The 19,776-nt window shown below is 45.3% G+C and overlaps 1 protein-coding gene across 3 annotated transcripts in view; it reads left to right on the top strand.

Moving 5' to 3' along the window:
• LOC115175682 (septin-7-like) overlaps positions 1-19,776 on the top strand; it is a 51,497-nt gene that overhangs the window by 14,323 nt on the left and 17,398 nt on the right. For all 3 annotated transcript variants that reach the window (XM_029735118.1, XM_029735116.1, XM_029735115.1), the window contains exons 4-7: positions 2,445-2,551; positions 16,022-16,122; positions 16,463-16,597; positions 17,929-18,046. In XM_029735118.1, coding sequence (XP_029590978.1) covers positions 2,445-2,551; positions 16,022-16,122; positions 16,463-16,597; positions 17,929-18,046 — 461 coding nt within the window. The remainder of the gene's footprint in view (positions 1-2,444; positions 2,552-16,021; positions 16,123-16,462; positions 16,598-17,928; positions 18,047-19,776) is intronic.

The following is a 19,776-nucleotide window of genomic DNA, read 5'->3' as shown; positions in this document are numbered from 1 at the left end:
AGTGAAAGCAGGGTTACCTCAGCCAGTTTCTGAACAGAAGCACTTTTAATTTTAGCAGTCAGTGTATTTTCAGTCCCGTGTCACTGCAGTAGAAGGCAGCGCCGTCAAATGAACTAACAAACTGTCTCCCCTCCCTCTCTGCAATCCAAACTTTTTCCTGCTTCCCCCGCCCCAGGAAGCTTCTCTCTCCTTGCATGCAGAGCAGGGTGAAGTTCCTCTGAATAAGCCTCCATGGTTGACACAGCTGCTGGACATTTCCTTTAAAGGAAGTGTGCTGCTGGCTGGGTTGGTTACTGACCAAGGAGTGCCACTGGTGGGGATGGGCCAGGCAGGGCCCATCCCATAAACCAGCATAGCATCCAGTTCTAGCTGTACAATCAGAGGCTTCACCTAATACTGTTCATGTGTCATATCTGTCACATCGTTACAAACACTGCAGTGCTTCAAGGCTAAGTCTATTTATTGCCCTTTGTAGATAGATAATCAATTGACTGGTTTTCAAACGATGACACATTTTGAGTTGGGGGTTAGGCTACAACAGTAGCATCCATGCTAATTCGCCGGTTTTCCCTGTCATCAGACCACTGTGAATGATCCCATCTCAGTGCAGGGAGATCCCTTCCCAGGCCCCAGCTATAGCCCAGTGTAGGGAAATCCCAATTCTCATTTCCATGACCATAGGGATTTAAGAGGCCTTTCTCAGAGGCCTACTCCGCAAACAAATTCTGCAACTCCAGCTCTGAATAGCTTATATCAGCTTTGATATCCCTCCCTCACCCTCTTTCCCATCCTTTCTTCATCTATCGCTCCCTCCCTCTCTCTCCTCAGAAAACAAGCAGACCCAGCTCTGAAGTCTGAATAGACAACTTGCTCTCTGGTATCCCGCCATCCCCCTCTTTGCTCCATCCCTCCTGTTCCCTTCCTTCTCTCTATCCCTCACTCCATCCTCCCACCCAGAGCGATGTGTAGTGTTCTGGCTCCTGTCTTCTATGTGGCCATAGAGCTAAGCTTCCTTTCTCTCTGCCCATCAATGCTGCTGGATCTGAATCTGTATTGGACCAGCTTCACAGACACTGAAGGCTGAATCCGCTTGGGTCTGCCATTCTGTCAGCTTATGGTTTCCCTAATGCAAGCTGACATTTTCAAGACAGGCGTATTTCAGCCCGCTGTTTTCACAAGACCACAACACGTCCCCTCCCCACCTTCCATCATTCTCCAGCCAGCTCTCAGTGGGGAGTAGGCCCTAAATCCTGACTTCCGTCCTGAAGAAATATCCACACAGATGATCATATCCACGTTGTTCCTCAACAGCCCAACCGCTAAAACATTTCCGTTATTGTGAGGTCGGTGTGGCTGCAGCCCTTGCAGAAAACATTTACCATGTGAAAGAGTGAGTTGAGAGAGCTTCTTTGAGGGATGGAGAGCGAAAGAGTGCTCTCCTTTGTGTGGTGTCTCTATTGCTCTCTCCATCTGCCTCTTTCTCGGTCTCACTCTCTTTCCCTGCACACAAGTGTTCAGTAGCTGGTTAATTGGCAGTAGTGAGTTGTTTTTGGAGGCTGGGCCTAAGCACTCTTCTAAAGGTCAGGAAAACGCAGGGGCAGCACGGTTGGTGCACGCAGCAGCAGTGTGATGCGCTCCTGTGCCAGCCCAGCATGTGACTCCAGACCCGCCCCCTTCATCACACAGCTCCCATTGTTCAGCCGCTCTCATTGCCCCCGTCCCCATGCCAACCGTTGCTATGTATACGGTTGATGGCGTTGGGCTACCCAGACATAAGGAGGCACCTGGGATTGTTCTCTGAAAATCTGACAAAGATGTTGAAGGAAAATGTAGCCCTTATACCAATTCCAGAGCATATTATTGAATGAGAGTACTATGGAACAAATATTTGGTCATGTTCATTGAAATACACTAAGTCAATTAAAATCATGGAAAAAGGTTGGATATTGTTTCAATATACAGCATGTTGGAAAGGGAGACCCAAAATGAAGTTGAACTGTTATTGTATCGAAGACAAATTCCCTAAGTCTTTTGTGGTTAGACTTAGTCACTGTAACAGTATGATGACTTTGCCACCCCCCAGGCTTCCCTCATCAGAAGAATCCCTGATTAGATTCCCGAAATGCAGACAGGAAAATAATTTGACTGGGAGGAAAGATATTCAGCCCACCCTCCCTCCCTCGCCTGTCTCTCTCCATCGCATATTAAATTTAAACACTGCACAATTTACAAGTGTAAATATTGGACTATAAATCGTGCCTTCCTGTAAAATACTTATGATAAAATGTTTATTCTATTCTACTGAGCCATTTACTTTGTTTGTATAATCTTTTATTTCTTATTGTTGCATCAAGAAGGAACCTGCAAGTAAGCAATTCGTTGGATGGTGTATACTCTTGAAATTAATCTTCCTACCCCTCTCTTTGCTTCCTCCCCTTCTCTAGGTGAATCTGGTTTGGGGAAGTCTACACTGATCAATTCCCTCTTCCTGACAGACTTGTATTCTCCTGAATACCCTGGTCCCTCCCACAGAATCAAGAAGACTGTACAGGTAAACACTAAGATGCCCTATCTATTTGATTTATTCATGGTATATTTGAATGGGAACAGATAGAAACACCATGAATAAACTATTCATTATATGTTGCACCATAGCTTCAACTCATTTTCAACACCCTACTTGTGTTTCTCTCTAGGAGAAAACATTATACTTCTGTCCCTTTTGTAACCGATTAGAAGATACCGTCTCTCCCTCCTCTAAAAGGAAATGACTGTTTTTTTCTCAAAGAAGATAAATATTTCAGCTCACTCGCCACATTAAAAAATCTGTTTCCCCTTTCTGTTGCTTTAAGTGCAGGGTGGTAGCTAGGTAACGTGTCTCCATCCTGTCTAACTTACCCATAAGTTCCTCTTTTGGCCACAAACGGCCTGCTCTTCTCTGGTAAATGATCTGATGTGCCCCAGCCAGCTCCCACCCAGCCCTTTCACAGCCCTGGCCCTCCCTCCACTTCATACCTGCTCTCTGACATGCTTCAGGCTAGGCCACTCATAACCTGGTACCACCGCTGCCCTGCCATCTGTCTGTGAATAACAAGGCCTACAACCAGTTCATCTACTTAGACTAGGAGGAATGACTGACTGCAAAGAGATGGGCCTCTGTAACCATACAGAATATCAGGGGGTGGCGACCGACTCATCCACTGGGAAAACTAATAGTGTGCAAAACAAATAGCAACAGGGAGTTTTTGCTGGAAAGAGAACTAGTACATTTCATTATAACTGGAGTCATGTTCCTCCTCTCTGTTGGTGTAATAGTACTGACTACTGAGACAGAAGATGATGCTCAGGTCAGGGGAAATTAGTTGAGCTCGCTAAGGGAGTGAACGTTATTTATAATAAGGGTTACATGGAGAAAATCGTACATCTCTGAAATGGATGGCCTTCCCTTCAACAAAATATATATTTACCTAAACCCTCTGTGAAAGCTTTAAAAAAAAAAGTCAAATAAAAAACAATACAAATGACCCTGCCTGCTCCCGAGCGGCGCAGCGGTTTAAGACACTGCATCTCAGGTCAAGCGGCGTCACTATAGTACCTGGTTAGAATCCAGGCTGTGTCACATCCGACCGTGATTGCGCGCTGCCCTATGGGACTCTCAGTTGGCCCAGCGTCATCGGGGTTTGGCCGGAGTAGGCTGTCATTGTGAATAAGAATTTGTTCTTAACTGACTTGCCTAGTTAAATAAAAAATAAGAACACTCCCCTATACCCAAAATAATAGTTAAAACAAAGTGGATAGCAGAGAACCATTTACCATCACTTATTGGACAGACCAGAGCCTTAGATATGCTGTTTTAGAAGCAGTTTTTCATTCTCTAAGCATTACATGGCAACGCAGGAATTTTGATGGCGCACAGGGCTACGGGCCAGAAGGTTGTGGGTTCGCAGACCACCGTGAACAAGACTATGGGTGGAAAGATCTCCTTCATAGTAAAAGCATTGCATGAATCTATCATCGTATTTGCAGGTTTGAGAAATTGCCTTTTTAAAAACATTTCATGTAATTCTATGTCATTTTACATATTAGCAGAATCTTTTTTAATACCACACACATTACTGGAATTACAGGCCAAGAATGAACAAAGATGGGTCTGTCTTATTTCACCAGGTAAGTTGACTGGGAACACCATTTTCATTTACAGCAATGACCTGGGCAATAGTTACAGGGGAGAGGAGGGGGGATGAATGAGCCAATCGTAAACTGGGGATGATTAGGTGGCCATGATGGTATGAAGGCCAGACTGGGAATTTAGCCAGGGATACCCCTACTCTTACGACAATTGCCATGGGATCTTTAGTGACCACAGAGAGTCAGGACAATTGGTTAACTTCCCATCTGAAAGACAGCACCCTACACAGGGCAATGTCCCCAATCACTGCCTTGGGGCATTGGGGTATTTTGTTTTAGACCAGAGGAAAGGGTACCTCCTACTGGCCCCCCAACACCACTTCCAGCAGCATCTGGTCTCCCATCCAGGGACTGACCATATTTCTCCAATGCCAAATCAGTGTGCCTTGTTTGCAACGAAACTGTCCCTGTTTGCAAATAATTAAATCTGAGATGTCATTAGGAATCTGACTGAGCATGATACTTTCAAAAGTTAGACCTACCTTTCCACCCAGACAGAGTAGGCCTTCCAACGCAGAAAAAAATGTAAGATTTAACTGCTGGCTGCTATTCTTCTGTGGTTTAACCCAACGAGACAAGGTCACAAGTGTTTCTCTTAAAGCTGTCTGGGTTTAAACATCTTCTATTGTACAGAAAGTGCATAGCTTAGTCAATTGATAGTGACAGTTAACTTCCCAAGCAAAGTATTTTTTTAGGTTGTAGCTCAGCCTCTGAAGGTCAAAGAAACCAAACAATTTTATATATACAGTTGAAGTCGGAAGTTTACATACACTTAGGTTGGAATCCTTAACTCGTTTTTCAACCACTCCACAAATGTCTTGTTAACAAACTATAGTTTTGGCAAGGCGGTTAGGACATCTACTTTGTGCATGACACAAGTAATTTTTCCAACAATTGTTTACAGACAGATTATTTCACTTAACTCACTGTATCACAATTCCAGTGGGTCAGAAGTTTACATACACTAAATTGACTGTGGCTTTAAACAGCTTGGAACATTCCTGAAAATTATGTCTTGGCTTTAGAAGCTTCTGATAGGCTAATTGACATAATGTGTGTCAATTGGAGGTGTACCTGTTGATGTATTTCAAGGCCTACCTTCAAACTCAGTGCCTCTTTTCTTGACATCATGGGAAAATCAAAAGAAATTAGCCAAGACCTCAGAAAAAAAATTGTGGACCTCCACAAGTCTGGTGCACTTCACAAAATAGATGGCATCATGAGGTAGGAAAATTATGTGGATATATTGAAGCAACATCTCAAGACATCAGTCAGGAAGTTAAAGCTTGGTCGCAAATGGGTCTTCCAAATGGACAATGACCCCAAGCATACTTCCAAAGTTGTGGCAGAATGGCTTAAGAACAACCTCTATGAGCTATGTGGGACGCAAGCGTCCCACCCCTGGTACACCCTATCAACAACAGGTGAAATATCAAGAGCGCCAAATTTGAAAACAATTAAATGTCATAATTCAAATTTCTCAAACATACAACTATCTTACACCCTTTGAAAGATAAACATCTCCTTAATCTAACCACGTTGTCCGATTTCAAAAAGGCTTTACGGCGAAAGCATAGTTAGATTATGTTAGGACAGTACATTGAAAATAGCTGTGTGTAATGTTTTGTCAATGCAAAGACACGCGTCACCAAAAGCAGAAAACCAGCTAAAATTATGCACTAACCTTTGACAATCTCCATCAGATGACACTCCTAGGACATTATGTTAGACAATACATGCATTTTTTTGTTCTATCAAGTTCATATTTATATCCAAAAACAGCGTTTTACTATGGCGTTGATGTTGAGGAAATATTTTCCCTCCAATACCGCCAGTCAATCAGCACAACAAATTAAATAATTACTATTCGAAAACATTGGTAAAATATTATATTCTCATTCAAAGAATTATAGATTTACATCTCTTGGTCGCAACCGCATTGCCAGATTTAAAAATAACCTTACTGGAAAATCACACTTTGCAATAATCTGAGCACTGCGCCCAGAAAAATACGCTTTGCGATACAGACTAACCGCCATGTTGGAGAGATCTAAAATCGAAAATACTATGTAAATAATCCATTACCTTTGATTCTCTTCATCAGATGTCACTTCCAGGGATCCCAGGTCCATAACAAATGTAGTTTTGTTCGAAAAAGCTCATAATTTATGTCCAAAAAGCTCCGTGTTGTTAGCACATGAACTACGCCCGCCGGACTTGTCTTCATGAAAGAGGGGGAAAAAAATATTTACGTTCGTTCAAACATGTCAAACATTGTATAGCATAAATCATTAGTGCCTTTTTCAACCAGAACTTGAATAATATTCAAGGCGGACGATTGCATTCTCTTTTAAAACGTATTGGAACGAGAGTACCCAACATGAACTCGTGCGCCAGAGTCTTATCGGCCACCACCGTTCCAAGGCTCTTGTTCGGTCAGATCTCACAGTAGGAGACTCAAACCACTTTGTAAAGACTGGTGACATCTAGTGGAAGCCATAGGAAGTGCTCAACGATTAATAAGCCCCTGTGTGTTTCAATGGCATAGGCTTAAAGGTAATTCAACACATCAGGTATCCACTTCCTGTCAGAATTTGTCTCAGGGTTTTGACTGCCATATGAGTTCTGTTATACTTACAGACACCATTCAAACAGTTTTAGAAAATTCAGAGTGTTTTCTATCCAAACCCGAACAATAATATGCATATCCTAGCTTCTGAGTTGGTGTAGGAGGCAGTTAAAAATGGGCACATATTTTTTTCAAAATTCTCAATACTGGCCCCTAGCCCCAACAGGTTTAAGAACAACAAAGTCAAGGTATTGGAGTAGCCATCACAAAGCACTGACCTCAATCCTATAGAAAATTTGTGGGCAGAACTGAAAAGGCGTGTGTGAGCAAGGAGGCCTACAAACCTGACTCAGTTACACCAGCTCTGTCAGGAGGAATGGACCAAAATTCACCCAACTTATTGTGGGAAGCTTGTGGAAGGCTACCTGAAACATTTGACACAAGTTAAACAATTTAAAGCCAATGCTACCAAATACACTCAATTAGTATGTAAACCTCTGACCCACTGGGAATGTGATGAAAGAAATAAAAGCTGAAATCATTCTCTCTACTATTATTCTGACATTTCACATTCTTAAAATAAAGTGGTGATCCTAACTGACCTAAGACAGGGAATTTTTACAACCATTAAATGTCAGGAATTGTGAAACTGAGTTTAAATGTATTTGGCTAAGGTGTATGTAAACTTCCCACTTCCACTGTGTGTGTTCTAGTCTGCAAGGAGGAAATGTTAGTCTAGTCTGATTAGGGATCTGGGAAATCAGTTTACAACCAACCAGACCACACACATGCTCACAATGTCATTTTTCATTGAGAAGCAGTGAAATGGTTGAGAGATTTTATATTTTTGTGTAGGATTATGGATTCACCTACACTGGTCCAAACCAGTGTTTTGCTGCTGGTATAGTGGTAGTGGTATTGACAGTGGGATATGAATGGTATTAGTGATTTTATAGATATTCCCTCCTACTCTATTTGCCCACATGTTGACAAATACTTGTCTTCTCCCATCCAGTTTTATCACTGACACTGCCATGTTTCTGTATATGGAATATTCAAACGTCTGTGAAAGAAGTGTCTCTAAAACATCACATAGTTGATTTGCAACATGTCTACACCACTGCAGACACCTGTTTGTAAATGTCAGTTTTGCTGAGAGAGCTGTCTATCTGTTTTAATGAGCTAATGTATAGTTAAGAGGATTCCCAATAATGTCCCATCCTTTTGGTTTATTCTGTTTGTCTTGCTGCTGCCTGAATGAGTTCCCTAACTCGCGTGCACACACGCAAGCTCTGTCTGTCGTTGGATCTTATTTCATGTCAAGTATGGCCTCCAGGCCAATTCCTGGTGTAGAAAGCCATAAATGGCCTGCAGTGTGTGTGTGAATGCCATTGGATTGGCTATGCACGCGCATCACAGCACAGAGGGGCGCTCCAAACAGACTGTTTCCTGTGATGATTGAACGGGTGATAAAGCATGGGTCTCTTTTATCAGAGCTGGCCTACATGCCTCTGAAGACACACGTGTGTGTGTGTGTGTGTGTGTGTGTGTGTGTGTGTGTACACACACAAACAGTTCCTCATAATATTATGACACCACACCTATCCGATGACAGATCATTATTAGTCCCATATTCTACTTGGCTTGAAGGTTTGTCAATAGGAGTATGATTTGTCATTGGATGACAGTTTGTAATGTTGTGTACATGCCAGGGAGCAGTAACCTGGGTGTCAGCCTTTCAGTCATGCCAACAATCCCATAAGGAGTTGGCAAGAGAGCAGAAACCAACTGGCACCCAGGCTAAGGTAGGTGAGGATGCATGTGTTAATAGTGCTGTAGTGATGGTCATGATGTCATTGGGCTGGTCCTGGTGTGCCTGTAGAGGGCCCGAGGTTAGTAAAGTGGTTGAGTCGTGCCAGGATGATGTACTGTACATTGGGCTGGTCCTGGTGTGCCTGTAGAGGGCCTGAGGTTGTACATTGGGCTGGTCCTGGTGTGCCTGTAGAGGGCCCGAGGTTAGTAAAGTGGTTGAGTCCTGCCAGGATGATGTACTGTACTTCTGCCAGCCTGTTGCTTCATAGCTGTGCAATCCTCAGTCTGCTGGTGAGTCACTTTTAGTATTTTGTTAGGATCCCCATTAGCTGCTGCTAACGAAGCCGTTATCCTCCTGCGGTCAACTCAAAACATGACATAATACAGAACATTATAGACATTGACAGCTCATGGACAGGTTAGAGCGTTGGGCCAGTAACCTCAAGGTTGCTGGATCGAATCCCCGAGCTGACAAGGTACAAATCTGTCGTTCTGTCCCTGAGCAGGACAGTTAACCCACTGTTCCCTGGTCGCCGATGATGTGGATTAAGGCAGCCCCCCGCACCTCTCTGATTCAGAGGGGTTGGGTTAAATGCAGAAGACACATTTCAGTTGTACAATTGACTAGGTCTCCCCCTTTCCCTAAATTGAAAACAATACACACTTTCATACACAAGTCTCAACAGTCCATGCTTAGTAACATTACACAAAAGCTGGCACATGGATACACTTTCATTAATCGTAATATGTTAAATACCACCCAGTGGGTCATAGTGGTTCTCTTGTGGTATAATGGTAATCTTGGTGGAGTTGTTCTTCAATGTTTTTCAGTCACACCAGATTGGAGCCGTTTACCCAATCCCATATGTACTGTATGTTGCCTCAGCAACTGTGAAGGCCTTGACTTTTTGTAAAATTTTAGTCACCTCCAGATATAGTGGGTTGAAGTGTAAGTTAGTGGTGCTGAACAGAGTCACACTGGGGTGGAGCAATTCACAAAATGAACACAGTCCCATACATCAGTTTCCTCCAGCTAAAGCCTAGCTAATGTCATGCGGCGAAAAAGACACGGAGAGACCTAAATCTAATATCTCTCTGTTCCTATCTCTCCACTGTTTCTCTTACAGCCTGTTTGAGTTCACAGTGCCAATGGCACATCTTATCTTTAACCCAAACACCAGATGTTCTTGGGAGGAAGAGGAGTGGATAGATTTTTTTTTTTTTTTTTTAATTGTTCAGTAAGGAGAGGCGTTGTTTTGTGAGGTGCTGGTTAATTTGTTTTCTGAAAGCAAATTTTGCTGTGCGCTTGAGTGATTTGAGAAGGCAGGTAGTTCTTGTCAATCATGCCTCTATATAATACTTTGCGTCGCATTGTCTTAGTTTTGTATTTTGGGACTTTGAAGAAACTTGTTGCATGCCTTATGTTAGCTGATTTGAATAGACAATTTGGAATTTGTAACACAAGAAGTGATGCAGTCAATCTCTCCTCTGCTCCTGGGTTGACTACCCAGGTTGTTTGTGTATTTGTTTGTTGGGGCAGCACTGGCAGTAAAAGTCCCAGTCCTTACTAAGGGTTCTGGATCTGAAGGTTGAGGGAGGAACGGAGGGAGACTGACAAGGAAAGAGCGGAAGAAAGAGAAGGGAGCGGGAGGATCTGATCTCTCTGAGTGTCAGTACTACCACTACTTGCCGCCATGCCAGTTGAAGAAGAGGAAGTAGTCATAGTACTAACAAGAAGTAGTACTGAAGGTGCCAGACTTATGGTTTACTGTCTTATGATGACATCATCACCTGATCAATGGTTAGCCATTTAGTTGGACCTGCTTCCTCTCCTGGGCCTTCAGCATCAGGTTACAGTAGGTGTGCTATCTCGTTTTCAGACTTCACAGAAATATCCCTCCAAGAACAATGCCCACATAGTATTGTACCTCCCTTTTGAAGTTGCATGAAAGTGATCCCGTTTCTATGATTCACTGCCAATAGAAACAGCCTCTGCCTGGGTGTGTGGTATTCCATGTAGCTAGGTTTCACCCACAGAAGCTCCAGCACTTCTCTTGAATTGTTCCCTCTCAACACTAGTCTAAATCTCCACTAAGCCCAGACAGCACTGCTCTGCTTTCACCCAGCACCCGCCAATGTGTTTACCTGTACATTACACACCCTTAAGCACTTATTAGAGTGTATATGTGATTTCTCTGCTTCCTTTGGCTCCAATAGTGAGCGTTATGCCAGAGGTTTGGTGATAAACTTGGCAGGGTCAGCATCCAAGAAGGAAAGAGTAGTTAGTGGGAACTCTATGCTTGTTTATCCTAGAGGAGGAGGAGGGATGAATGACTAGAGCCTGATAAGGGTTATGTTATGCTATATTATGTTATTGGAGGGACAGCACTAGCCTGGTCACAGATGTATTTGTCCTGTTCAGCCAACTCCAGTGCTCATTGCCACTGACCATAGGAGTTGGCTGAACAAATGTGGACCTGGCTAGGGTAGGCGTCTGTCGGTTAGTTAAGAACAGATGGAGAGGGTATGGGACGAGGCTAGTGCTTAGCGTGCTTAGTCTGTCAGCCCAATGTCCTCGTGTAACACAGCTGAGCACACCAACCGTAGTGGAGAGGAGTGTGGCGAAACGGTCCGTGTTGTTCCTCTTCCCTGTCTGTCTGTCTGAGGTCACTGTGGTCACACACACACAGGGAAGATCCCTCTCCTCCTACCGTTACACTGTTTAGTACCATCTAACTCATGCCACACAGGGAGTGGTCCATGTCAGTTGTTTTTGTTCATTCAACGTCTCACACTAGCTCCTGCCATTCATGACACTGTAAAGGGTGCAGTTGGTTGAATAGCATGAATAAAACCATTTAAAAAAAGAATAATAATTTATGCCACTGTCAATCATCTTTGCTATGATGGAGCCTGAGAAGATACAGTTGAAGTCAGAAGTGTACATACACTTTGGTTGGAGTCATTAAAACTCGTTTTTCAACCACTCCACAAATGTCTTGTTAACAAACAATAGTTTTGGCAAGTCGGTTAGGACATCTACTTTGTGCATGACACAATTTTTCCAACAATTGTTTACAGACAGATTTATTTCAGTTCACTGTATCACAATTCCAGTGGGTCAGAAGTTTACATACACTAAGTTGACTGTGCCTTTAAACAGCTTGGAAAATTCCAGAAAATTATGTCATGGCTTTAGAAGCTTCTGATAGGCTAATTGACATCATTTGAGTCGTACCTGTGGATGTATTTCAAGGCCTACCTTCAAACTCAGTGCCTCTGCTTGACATCATGGGAAAACCAAAAGAAATCAGCCAAGACCTCAGAAAAACAAATTGTAGACCTCCACAAGTCTGGTTCATCCTTGGGAGCAATTTCCAAACGCATGAAGGTATCACGTTCATCTGTACAAGCAATAGTATGCAAGTATAAACACCATGGGACCACGCAGCCGTCATACCGCTCAGGAAAAAAAAAAAAAGCCAGACTATGGTTTGCAACTACACATGGGGACAAAGATCGTACTTTTTTGAGAAATGGCCTCTGGTCTGATGAAACAAAAATAGAACTGTTTGGCCATAATGACAACTGTTATGTTTGGAGGAAAAAGGGGGAGGCTTGGAAGCTGAAGAACACCATCCCAACCATGAAGCACGGGGGTGGCAGCATCATGTTGTGGGGGTGCTTTGCTGCAGGGGGGACTGGTGCACTTCACAAAATAGATGGCATCATGAGGTAGGAAAATGATGTGGATATATTGAATCAACATCTCAAGACATCAGTCAGGAAGTTAAAGCTTGGTTGCAAATGGGTCTTCCAAATGAACAATGACCCCAAGCATACTTCCAGAGTTGTGGCAAAATGGCTTAAGGACAACAAAGTCAAGCTATTGGAGTGGCCATCACAAAGCCCTGACCTCAATCCCATAGAACATTTGTGGGCAGAACTGAAAAAGCGTGTGCAAGCAAGGAGGCCTACAAACCTGACTCCGTTACACCAGCTCTGTCAGGAGGAATAGGCCAAAATTCACCCAACAAACTGTGGGAAGCTTGTGGAAGGCTACCTGAAACGTTTGACCCAAGTTAAACAATTTAAAGGCAATGCTACCAAATGCTAATTGAGTGTATGTAAACGTCTGACCCACTGGGAATGTGATGAAATAAATAATTCTCTCTATTATTCTGACATTTCACATTCTTAAAATAAAGTGGTGATCCTAGCTGACCTAAGACAGACAATTTTAACTAGGATTAAATGTCAGGAATTGTGAAACTGAGTTTAAATGTATTTGGCTAAGGTGTATGTAAACTTCCCACTTCCACTGTATCTGTAACCAGTTGAGTTTTGGTTACAACAAGACAGACGAGTTGAGGGTGGGAAAGTGAGTATGACCGAGAGAGAGAGGAGAGGGGAAAAAATAGAGTGGAAAAGTCCTACTCTGATGGTGCTTAAAGGACCAGGGTGAGGTCTATGAATAGGGGGTTAGAGGTCAAGTAAAGAGAAAGGAGGAATTTAATGTGCAGTCTGATGGATTCCTGTAAATGTAAGGGTAGGACAGTAAAAGGCAGCACTACACACACACACACACACACACACACTGTGAGCTGGAATGAACAGCCATGTTTTTACCCCCAGTGTCCGGTCTGGTGCATAGCAACCTAGCGTTGCCGAAAGCCCTGGTCTGCCCTTGAAGCCTATGTGAAATAAAATCGCCAGAACGACCCCCACAATTTTTGTTGGCGACTGCGGTTTTGGGCTAAAATTAGTTTGAAGTTTGATCCCCACTGTGAATTATTAAAATTGTCGCTAAAAATCAAGATATTTTATTAAATAGAAAACCATTCTGAATACTACGTTCTCGTCACACAGGACCATGTGCTGACACAGACCAATCACGGGTCGGGAGTCTCCCGGTTGACTCTCTCGGGCAGGATGAGAATGACTACATTGACCATGATCCTTATAAATGTTTTGTTGTTGTTGGTGCCATTCAGCCCCATTCAGCAAAATGGCGCACTTCAAATTCAAATACTTCTGGCTTCATGCGACATTGGGAGTTTTCCATAGCACTGACGTCATTCACGTATTCCTATCACCATCTACTGGTTTTAATGTATGGTTCTAGCAGGGTTTAATGGATGAGGAAGGAGGTCAACGTTTCACACACACAGTAAAGAATCCTCCAGAGGGAGACAGGCATGTTGTCACGCTGCCCTATTAAAAAAAAAAAAGCTGTGTGCATTCCAGCGCTGACGATTGAGTGACTCTCATCAACCGATGACTCTGTAGATTTACTGCCTGGAAATAAATATAAAGCGAACTGTGCAATTTTTCCCTCATCGTTTTCCCTGCAGTTAGTAGTTAAACTGTTCTGTGGCTAGAGCACACACACACACACACACACACACACACACACACACACACATCAGTTCACACATGTGACTTATCTTTGTTTTCAAAACTTGCGTCAGAAGAGAACCCATCGGTTTTGAAAAGTATGCAATTTTTCAGGGTCAAGAATGGTTGTCTAAAGTATCCATTTCCTGCTTGTGAATGTAGTCTTTCAAATCAAAGTTAGCAGTATTTTCTGTAAACTGTTGAGGATGTACGTAGATGAACTGATAAGATGATACCTGTGAAAAATAAGTGAAAGTTACACCTGTTTTAGTGTTTTCTTTCTGCCTAGCCAGCCAGCTGTTCTAAATGGTTTCATTATTAGTGTTGTGGCCTGTTCAAACAGCCATATGTCTGCATTCTACATAGTGCACTACTTTTGACCAGAGGTCTATGGGCCCTGGTCCAAGTAGTGCACTATAAGGAATAGGATGCCATTTGGGACACATGAGTCACCCACCCAGAAAGCAGACCGACCTCGCGGCCTGGCAGGACACACCTCTTTAGGTTCAACACTGATCCCTTTCACTAGCTGACTGGAAATAGATGCTCACCCACTAAACACTTGTTTTCTATTTTATTACCTCAGTCTCTCCTTTTTTTTATGGTCATTTTTTGGGGACTTTGAATCAGTTTTTCTTCTTTTATTCTCTCGCTCTCCCTTCTCTCTCACCTAAATCAGCTTGATTATCACCTACCAAAACACACTAGTTGTTTTCTCTCTTATTTCAGTGGTCTAGCTAAATCAGCTCTCAGGGCGTTGCTCTGTGTTACCCGGTCAAGGGGTGGCCTGCCCACAGTGGGGCTGTGTGGGGGAGAGGAAGCCTTTAGCCAGGGCCCAGCTAGTGGGCTGAGTGAGAGCAGCCATAACCCAGCCTCAGGCCCAGACCACGGGCATTCTGTGGTTCTGTCTAAGTGGAAGGTGACGGCTCAGTTTAGCTGCCTGTGGTTAAACTCAAATGTGCTGCTTTTTGGGAAACCATGGGCTGCCGGCTGGGCTGGTTTTGTCAAAATGTTCCTACATCAATGAAGCATGCCATCAAGTAAACAAAAGGCCGCTTATATCACAAAGTACATCCGGTTGTGACGTGTGTGTGTGTGTGTGAAAGCATGAGGTATAGTAGTGTTTTATGTTGTGGTCTGTGTACAACTAATAAAACTGAGCTTGCTTTTACTGTACAGAGAGCTGCATTTAACACACGCAATGACGGCTTCCATTGCAATCTGAGCGGAACACGACATGCACTCATCTGTTCCTCGTGGTTTAATCATTGAAGTGCAGCTCATCTGCTAATTACAAGGGCTGGTCTGGATCGCCTGCTGATTTTAAAGCTCTCTGATCAGCTAAGAGGCCAATCTGCAAGCAGCTCTGTACACCCTGTACTGGACACTCCAGGTGGGCAGCCAAATATAACTAGAGCTCTCTCTGGGTCTGAGGTCAAAGATTTTCTAAGACCATGTTGCTGGATTCATCTTCAGTCTCCCAGGCTGGCAACCCTCCACAAGTGTATCGCCATCTGTGATTTATATTTGTTAATAATGCTCAAAACATTTTCACCTGGGCTTTTGTAGTTTGATGTATAGCTAACTTCTCCGAACAGACCCATTCTAGATAAAGATGAAAGGACTATGTCAGACTTCCTAACCAAGCCCCTGAGTCTGAGCCCATCCCTTCAGAGGAGAAGTGCTCTTAGGTGGAGATCCTGCAAACTGTCACGATTAGCGCAAGTTATACACACACTATGATGCAATGCATGTTTGTACATGTCCCTATTCCAGCGTTTCCCAAACTCGGTCCTCCGAACCCCAAGGGGTGCATATTTTAGTTGTTTTGCGCTAAGCTTGATGATTAGTTTATTTTAATTTTTTATCAGCTGTGTAGTGTTAGGGCAAAAACCAAAATGTGTACCCCTTGGGGTCCCGAGGACCGAGTTTGGGAACCCCCACCCTTCAAATGAACCATAAATGGGGAGATATTGATGTCATGGTGTTTTTAGAAGTTCACCATGATTCCGTGCTGTCTTTGTTGTAATTATTTACTGTTTTCTACAATCTCAGGTGGAGCAGTCTAAGGTGCTGGTAAAGGAAGGAGGAGTTCAGCTTCTTCTCACCATCGTTGACACACCAGGGTTCGGAGATGCTGTCGACAACAGTAACTGGTACGTCTGACTGACTGGTACGTCTGACTGACTGACTGGTACGTCTGACTGACTGACTGGTACGTCTGACTGACTGACTGGTACGTCTGTCTGACTGACTGGTACGTCTGTCTGACTGACTGGTACGTCTGTCTGACTGACTGACTGGTACGTCTGTCTGACTGACTGACTGGTACGTCTGTCTGACTGACTGACTGGTACGTCTGTCTGACTGACTGACTGGTACGTCTGTCTGACTGACTGACCTGCCCTATATCTCTATCTGAATGTGTATATTCTACATTAAATGTAGTCGCTGTTACCTGACATTGAGTAATGTCTGTGCTCTGCTCTCCTATAGCTGGCAGCCAGTCATTGATCACATCGACAGTAAGTTTGAGGATTACCTCAACTCAGAGTCCCGGGTCAATAGACGGCAGATGCCTGACAACAGAGTGCACTGCTGCCTCTACTTCATCACCCCCTCTGGACATGGGTAGGTACTGCAGCTGGTATGGGCTCCATTCTGAAACACAACATTGAAATTCAGTGTTGAATCACAGTTGATATTGTGTCGCTTCTCAAAATGTGAATAATTCTTCAAGGGTGAAGAATCCAGTATTTTCCTTCTCTCATTTGAGATTGAGCATGATCCTATAGCTCTTGAATGTTCCCTAACAGGGCAGACGGGGTATTGGTCACTGGATGAAATCAGTAGTACAACTACTGTGTAGCCTAAGACTGTTTACATGTTACTAGCTGGTCATCCACACTCCTGCCCCTGGTGAGGAGTACAGCTGTCAGTTTTCAATTAGGCCTAGCTGCCTGCCCCACCCTCGACCCCACGCTGAACCCCTACTGGGACTGCTGAGAGGCACACAGGGACAACATTTATGTAATCTGTCCTCTCCTGGGTTCACTTTGTTTGAGGCTGTTTCTCCTCTTTATCTTGGCTCCAGTCTGTGCTCTGCTCAACACACAGCTGTCCCTGCTGTTACATTACATCCCTACACTGGGCTGCTCTGTGCTCCCCATGAACAAAGGGTCATTTGACAGGCCAGCGCTCTCTCCATTTGGGTGTCAGTGCCCCTCACCATCTTGGCCCAAAGTGTCTCTATCTCTGACCAAGTTCTTGTTCTGTTCTTCATGTGCCTGGCTGGCTGGCAGCAGTCTGTGGTCATCCAAGAGGACTAGCACCGTATGGCTCCATTCACAATTAACATCTGTCTCCTCCTCTGTGTCCCCACGGGACTCTCACAACACATTACCAGCACAGCTGGAACCAAGGCAGAGAGCAAAGTGTGTATCTAGGCCTAGTGTGTGTGTGTGTGTGTGTGTGTGTGTGTGTGTGTGTGTGCACAAACTGATCTTTCAAGACTAAAACGCAATCATTTCTCAAAGTCCGATGATTCATTCTGTTCTTTTGAGCGAACTCTCTGAACGTAAAGTTTCATCTAGCCACAGCCAGCCAAGTCAGACCGGAGACTTGTACTTGTTGGCATGCCCTTTAACTTTTTCTTGTCTGTGTGCCAGGATTCAACGTTGCTTAGATATCCCAGCATCTCCTTTCACAAACAGTCTGGAGTCTGTAACTCTGTATGAAATACCAATATGATGGCTGTTTAAATTAGAGCTGTTTTCAGGCAGACAGAACAGAAGAATCCTGTTCTGCTCAGTGGATTTACAGTGTGTTGTGGGCCGGCCAGTGCAGTTTCAGCAGCAATGCTGCCGTAGAGAGAGATTCATTCTGGAAACAAGAAATGCTGTTTTTTAGTCCCGAGGTCGGCCAAGCTGTGCAATCTGAGTTTTTCTCTTCTCTCTCTCCAGGTTGAAGCCTCTTGATATAGAGTTCATGAAGCGGTTACATGAAAAAGTGAACATCATCCCCCTCATCGCCAAAGCGGACACAATGACTCCTGAGGAGTGCCAACAGTTCAAGAAGCAGGTGTGTGCGTGTGTTGGCTCTGTGTACATACCGTGTTCTATGGGTGGCATGTGTGTTTATGGTTGGCTCTGTTAAAGAAAACACGTCTTTCTCTGAATGCAGAAGTCAACCGTTTGTGTGTGTGATTAGTAGTTTATGCAAACTATTCCTGTGGGAGAGAACACATGCAATAAATAAGTGATGCACAGTTATTGCACAGAGCGTGTGTGTGTGCTGAGCACAGTTTCCTCATCCTGTGTATTGACTGACCCTTCAGTGTGAGTGAATATTGATATTTGTGACTCATTGGCCTAGATAGACGAGAGGGGAGCAGGACTCTCATCTCGGTCTCGTCTCTCGGTCGCTGTCTCGTCGTCTCTCGGTAGCTGTCTCTCGGTCGCTGTCTCGTCTCTCGGTAGCTGTCTCTCGGTCGCTGTCTCGTCTCTCGGTCGCTGTCTCTCGGTCGCTGTCTCTCGGTCGCTGTCTCTCGGTCGCTGTCTCTCGGTCGCTGTCTCTCGGTCGCTGTCTCTCGGTCGCTGTCTCTCGGTCGCTGTCTCTCGGTCGCTGTCTCTCGGTCGCTGTCTCGTCTCTCGGTCGCTGTCTCTCGGTCGCTGTCTCGTCGTCTCTCGGTAGCTGTCTCTCGGTCGCTGTCTCGTCGTCTCTCGGTAGCTGTCTCTCGGTCGCTGTCTCGTCGTCTCTCGGTAGCTGTCTCTCGGTCGCTGTCTCGTCGTCTCTCGGTAGCTGTCTCTCGGTCGCTGTCTCGTCGTCTCTCGGTCGCTGTCTCTCGGTCGCTGTCTCGTCGTCTCTCGGTCGCTGTCTCTCGGTCGCTGTCTCGTCGTCTCTCGGTAGCTGTCTCTCGGTCGCTGTCTCGTCGTCTCTCGGTAGCTGTCTCTCGGTCGCTGTCTCGTCGTCTCTCGGTAGCTGTCTCTCGGTCGCTGTCTCGTCGTCTCTCGGTAGCTGTCTCTCGGTCGCTGTCTCGTCGTCTCTCGGTAGCTGTCTCTCGGTAGCTGTCTCTCGGTCGCTGTCTCGTCGTCTCTCGGTCGCTGTCTCGTCGTCTCTCGGTCGTCTCTCGGTCGCTGTCTCGTCGTCTCTCGGTCGCTGTCTCGTCGTCTCTCGGTCGCTGTCTCGTCGTCTCTCGGTCGCTGTCTCGTCGTCTCTCGGTCGCTGTCTCGTCGTCTCTCGGTCGCTGTCTCTCGGTCGCTATCTCGTCGTCTCTCGGTAGCTGTCTCTCGGTCGCTGTCTCGTCGTCTCTCGGTCGCTGTCTCTCGGTCGCCGTCTCGTCGTCTCTCGGTCGCTGTCTCTCGGTCGCCGTCTCGTCGTCTCTCGGTCGCCGTCTCGTCGTCTCTCGGTTGCTCTGTCTCGTCGTCTCTCGGTCGCCGTCTCGGTCGCTGTCTCGTCGTCTCTCGGTCGCCGTCTCTCGGTCGTCGTCTCTCGGTCGCCGTCTCTCGGTCGCCGTCTCGTCGTCTCTCGGTCGCCGTCTCGTCGTCTCTCGGTCGCCGTCTCGTCGTCTCTCGGTCGCCGTCTCGTCGTCTCTCGGTCGCCGTCTCGTCGTCTCTCGGTTGCTCTGTCTCGTCGTCTCTCGGTCGCCGTCTCGGTCGCTGTCTCGTCGTCTCTCGGTCGCCGTCTCTTGGTCGCCATCTCTCGGTCGCCGTCTCTCGGTCGTCGTCTCTCGGTCGCCGTCTCTCGGTCGCCGTCTCGTCGTCTCTCGGTCGCCGTCTCGTCGTCTCTCGGTCGCCGTCTCTCGGTCGCCG

This window comes from Salmo trutta, chromosome 36 (assembly GCF_901001165.1).
Source record: "Salmo trutta chromosome 36, fSalTru1.1, whole genome shotgun sequence".
NCBI classification, from domain to species: domain Eukaryota; kingdom Metazoa; phylum Chordata; class Actinopteri; order Salmoniformes; family Salmonidae; genus Salmo; species Salmo trutta.
This window is presented reverse-complemented; position numbering and strand designations above follow the sequence as displayed.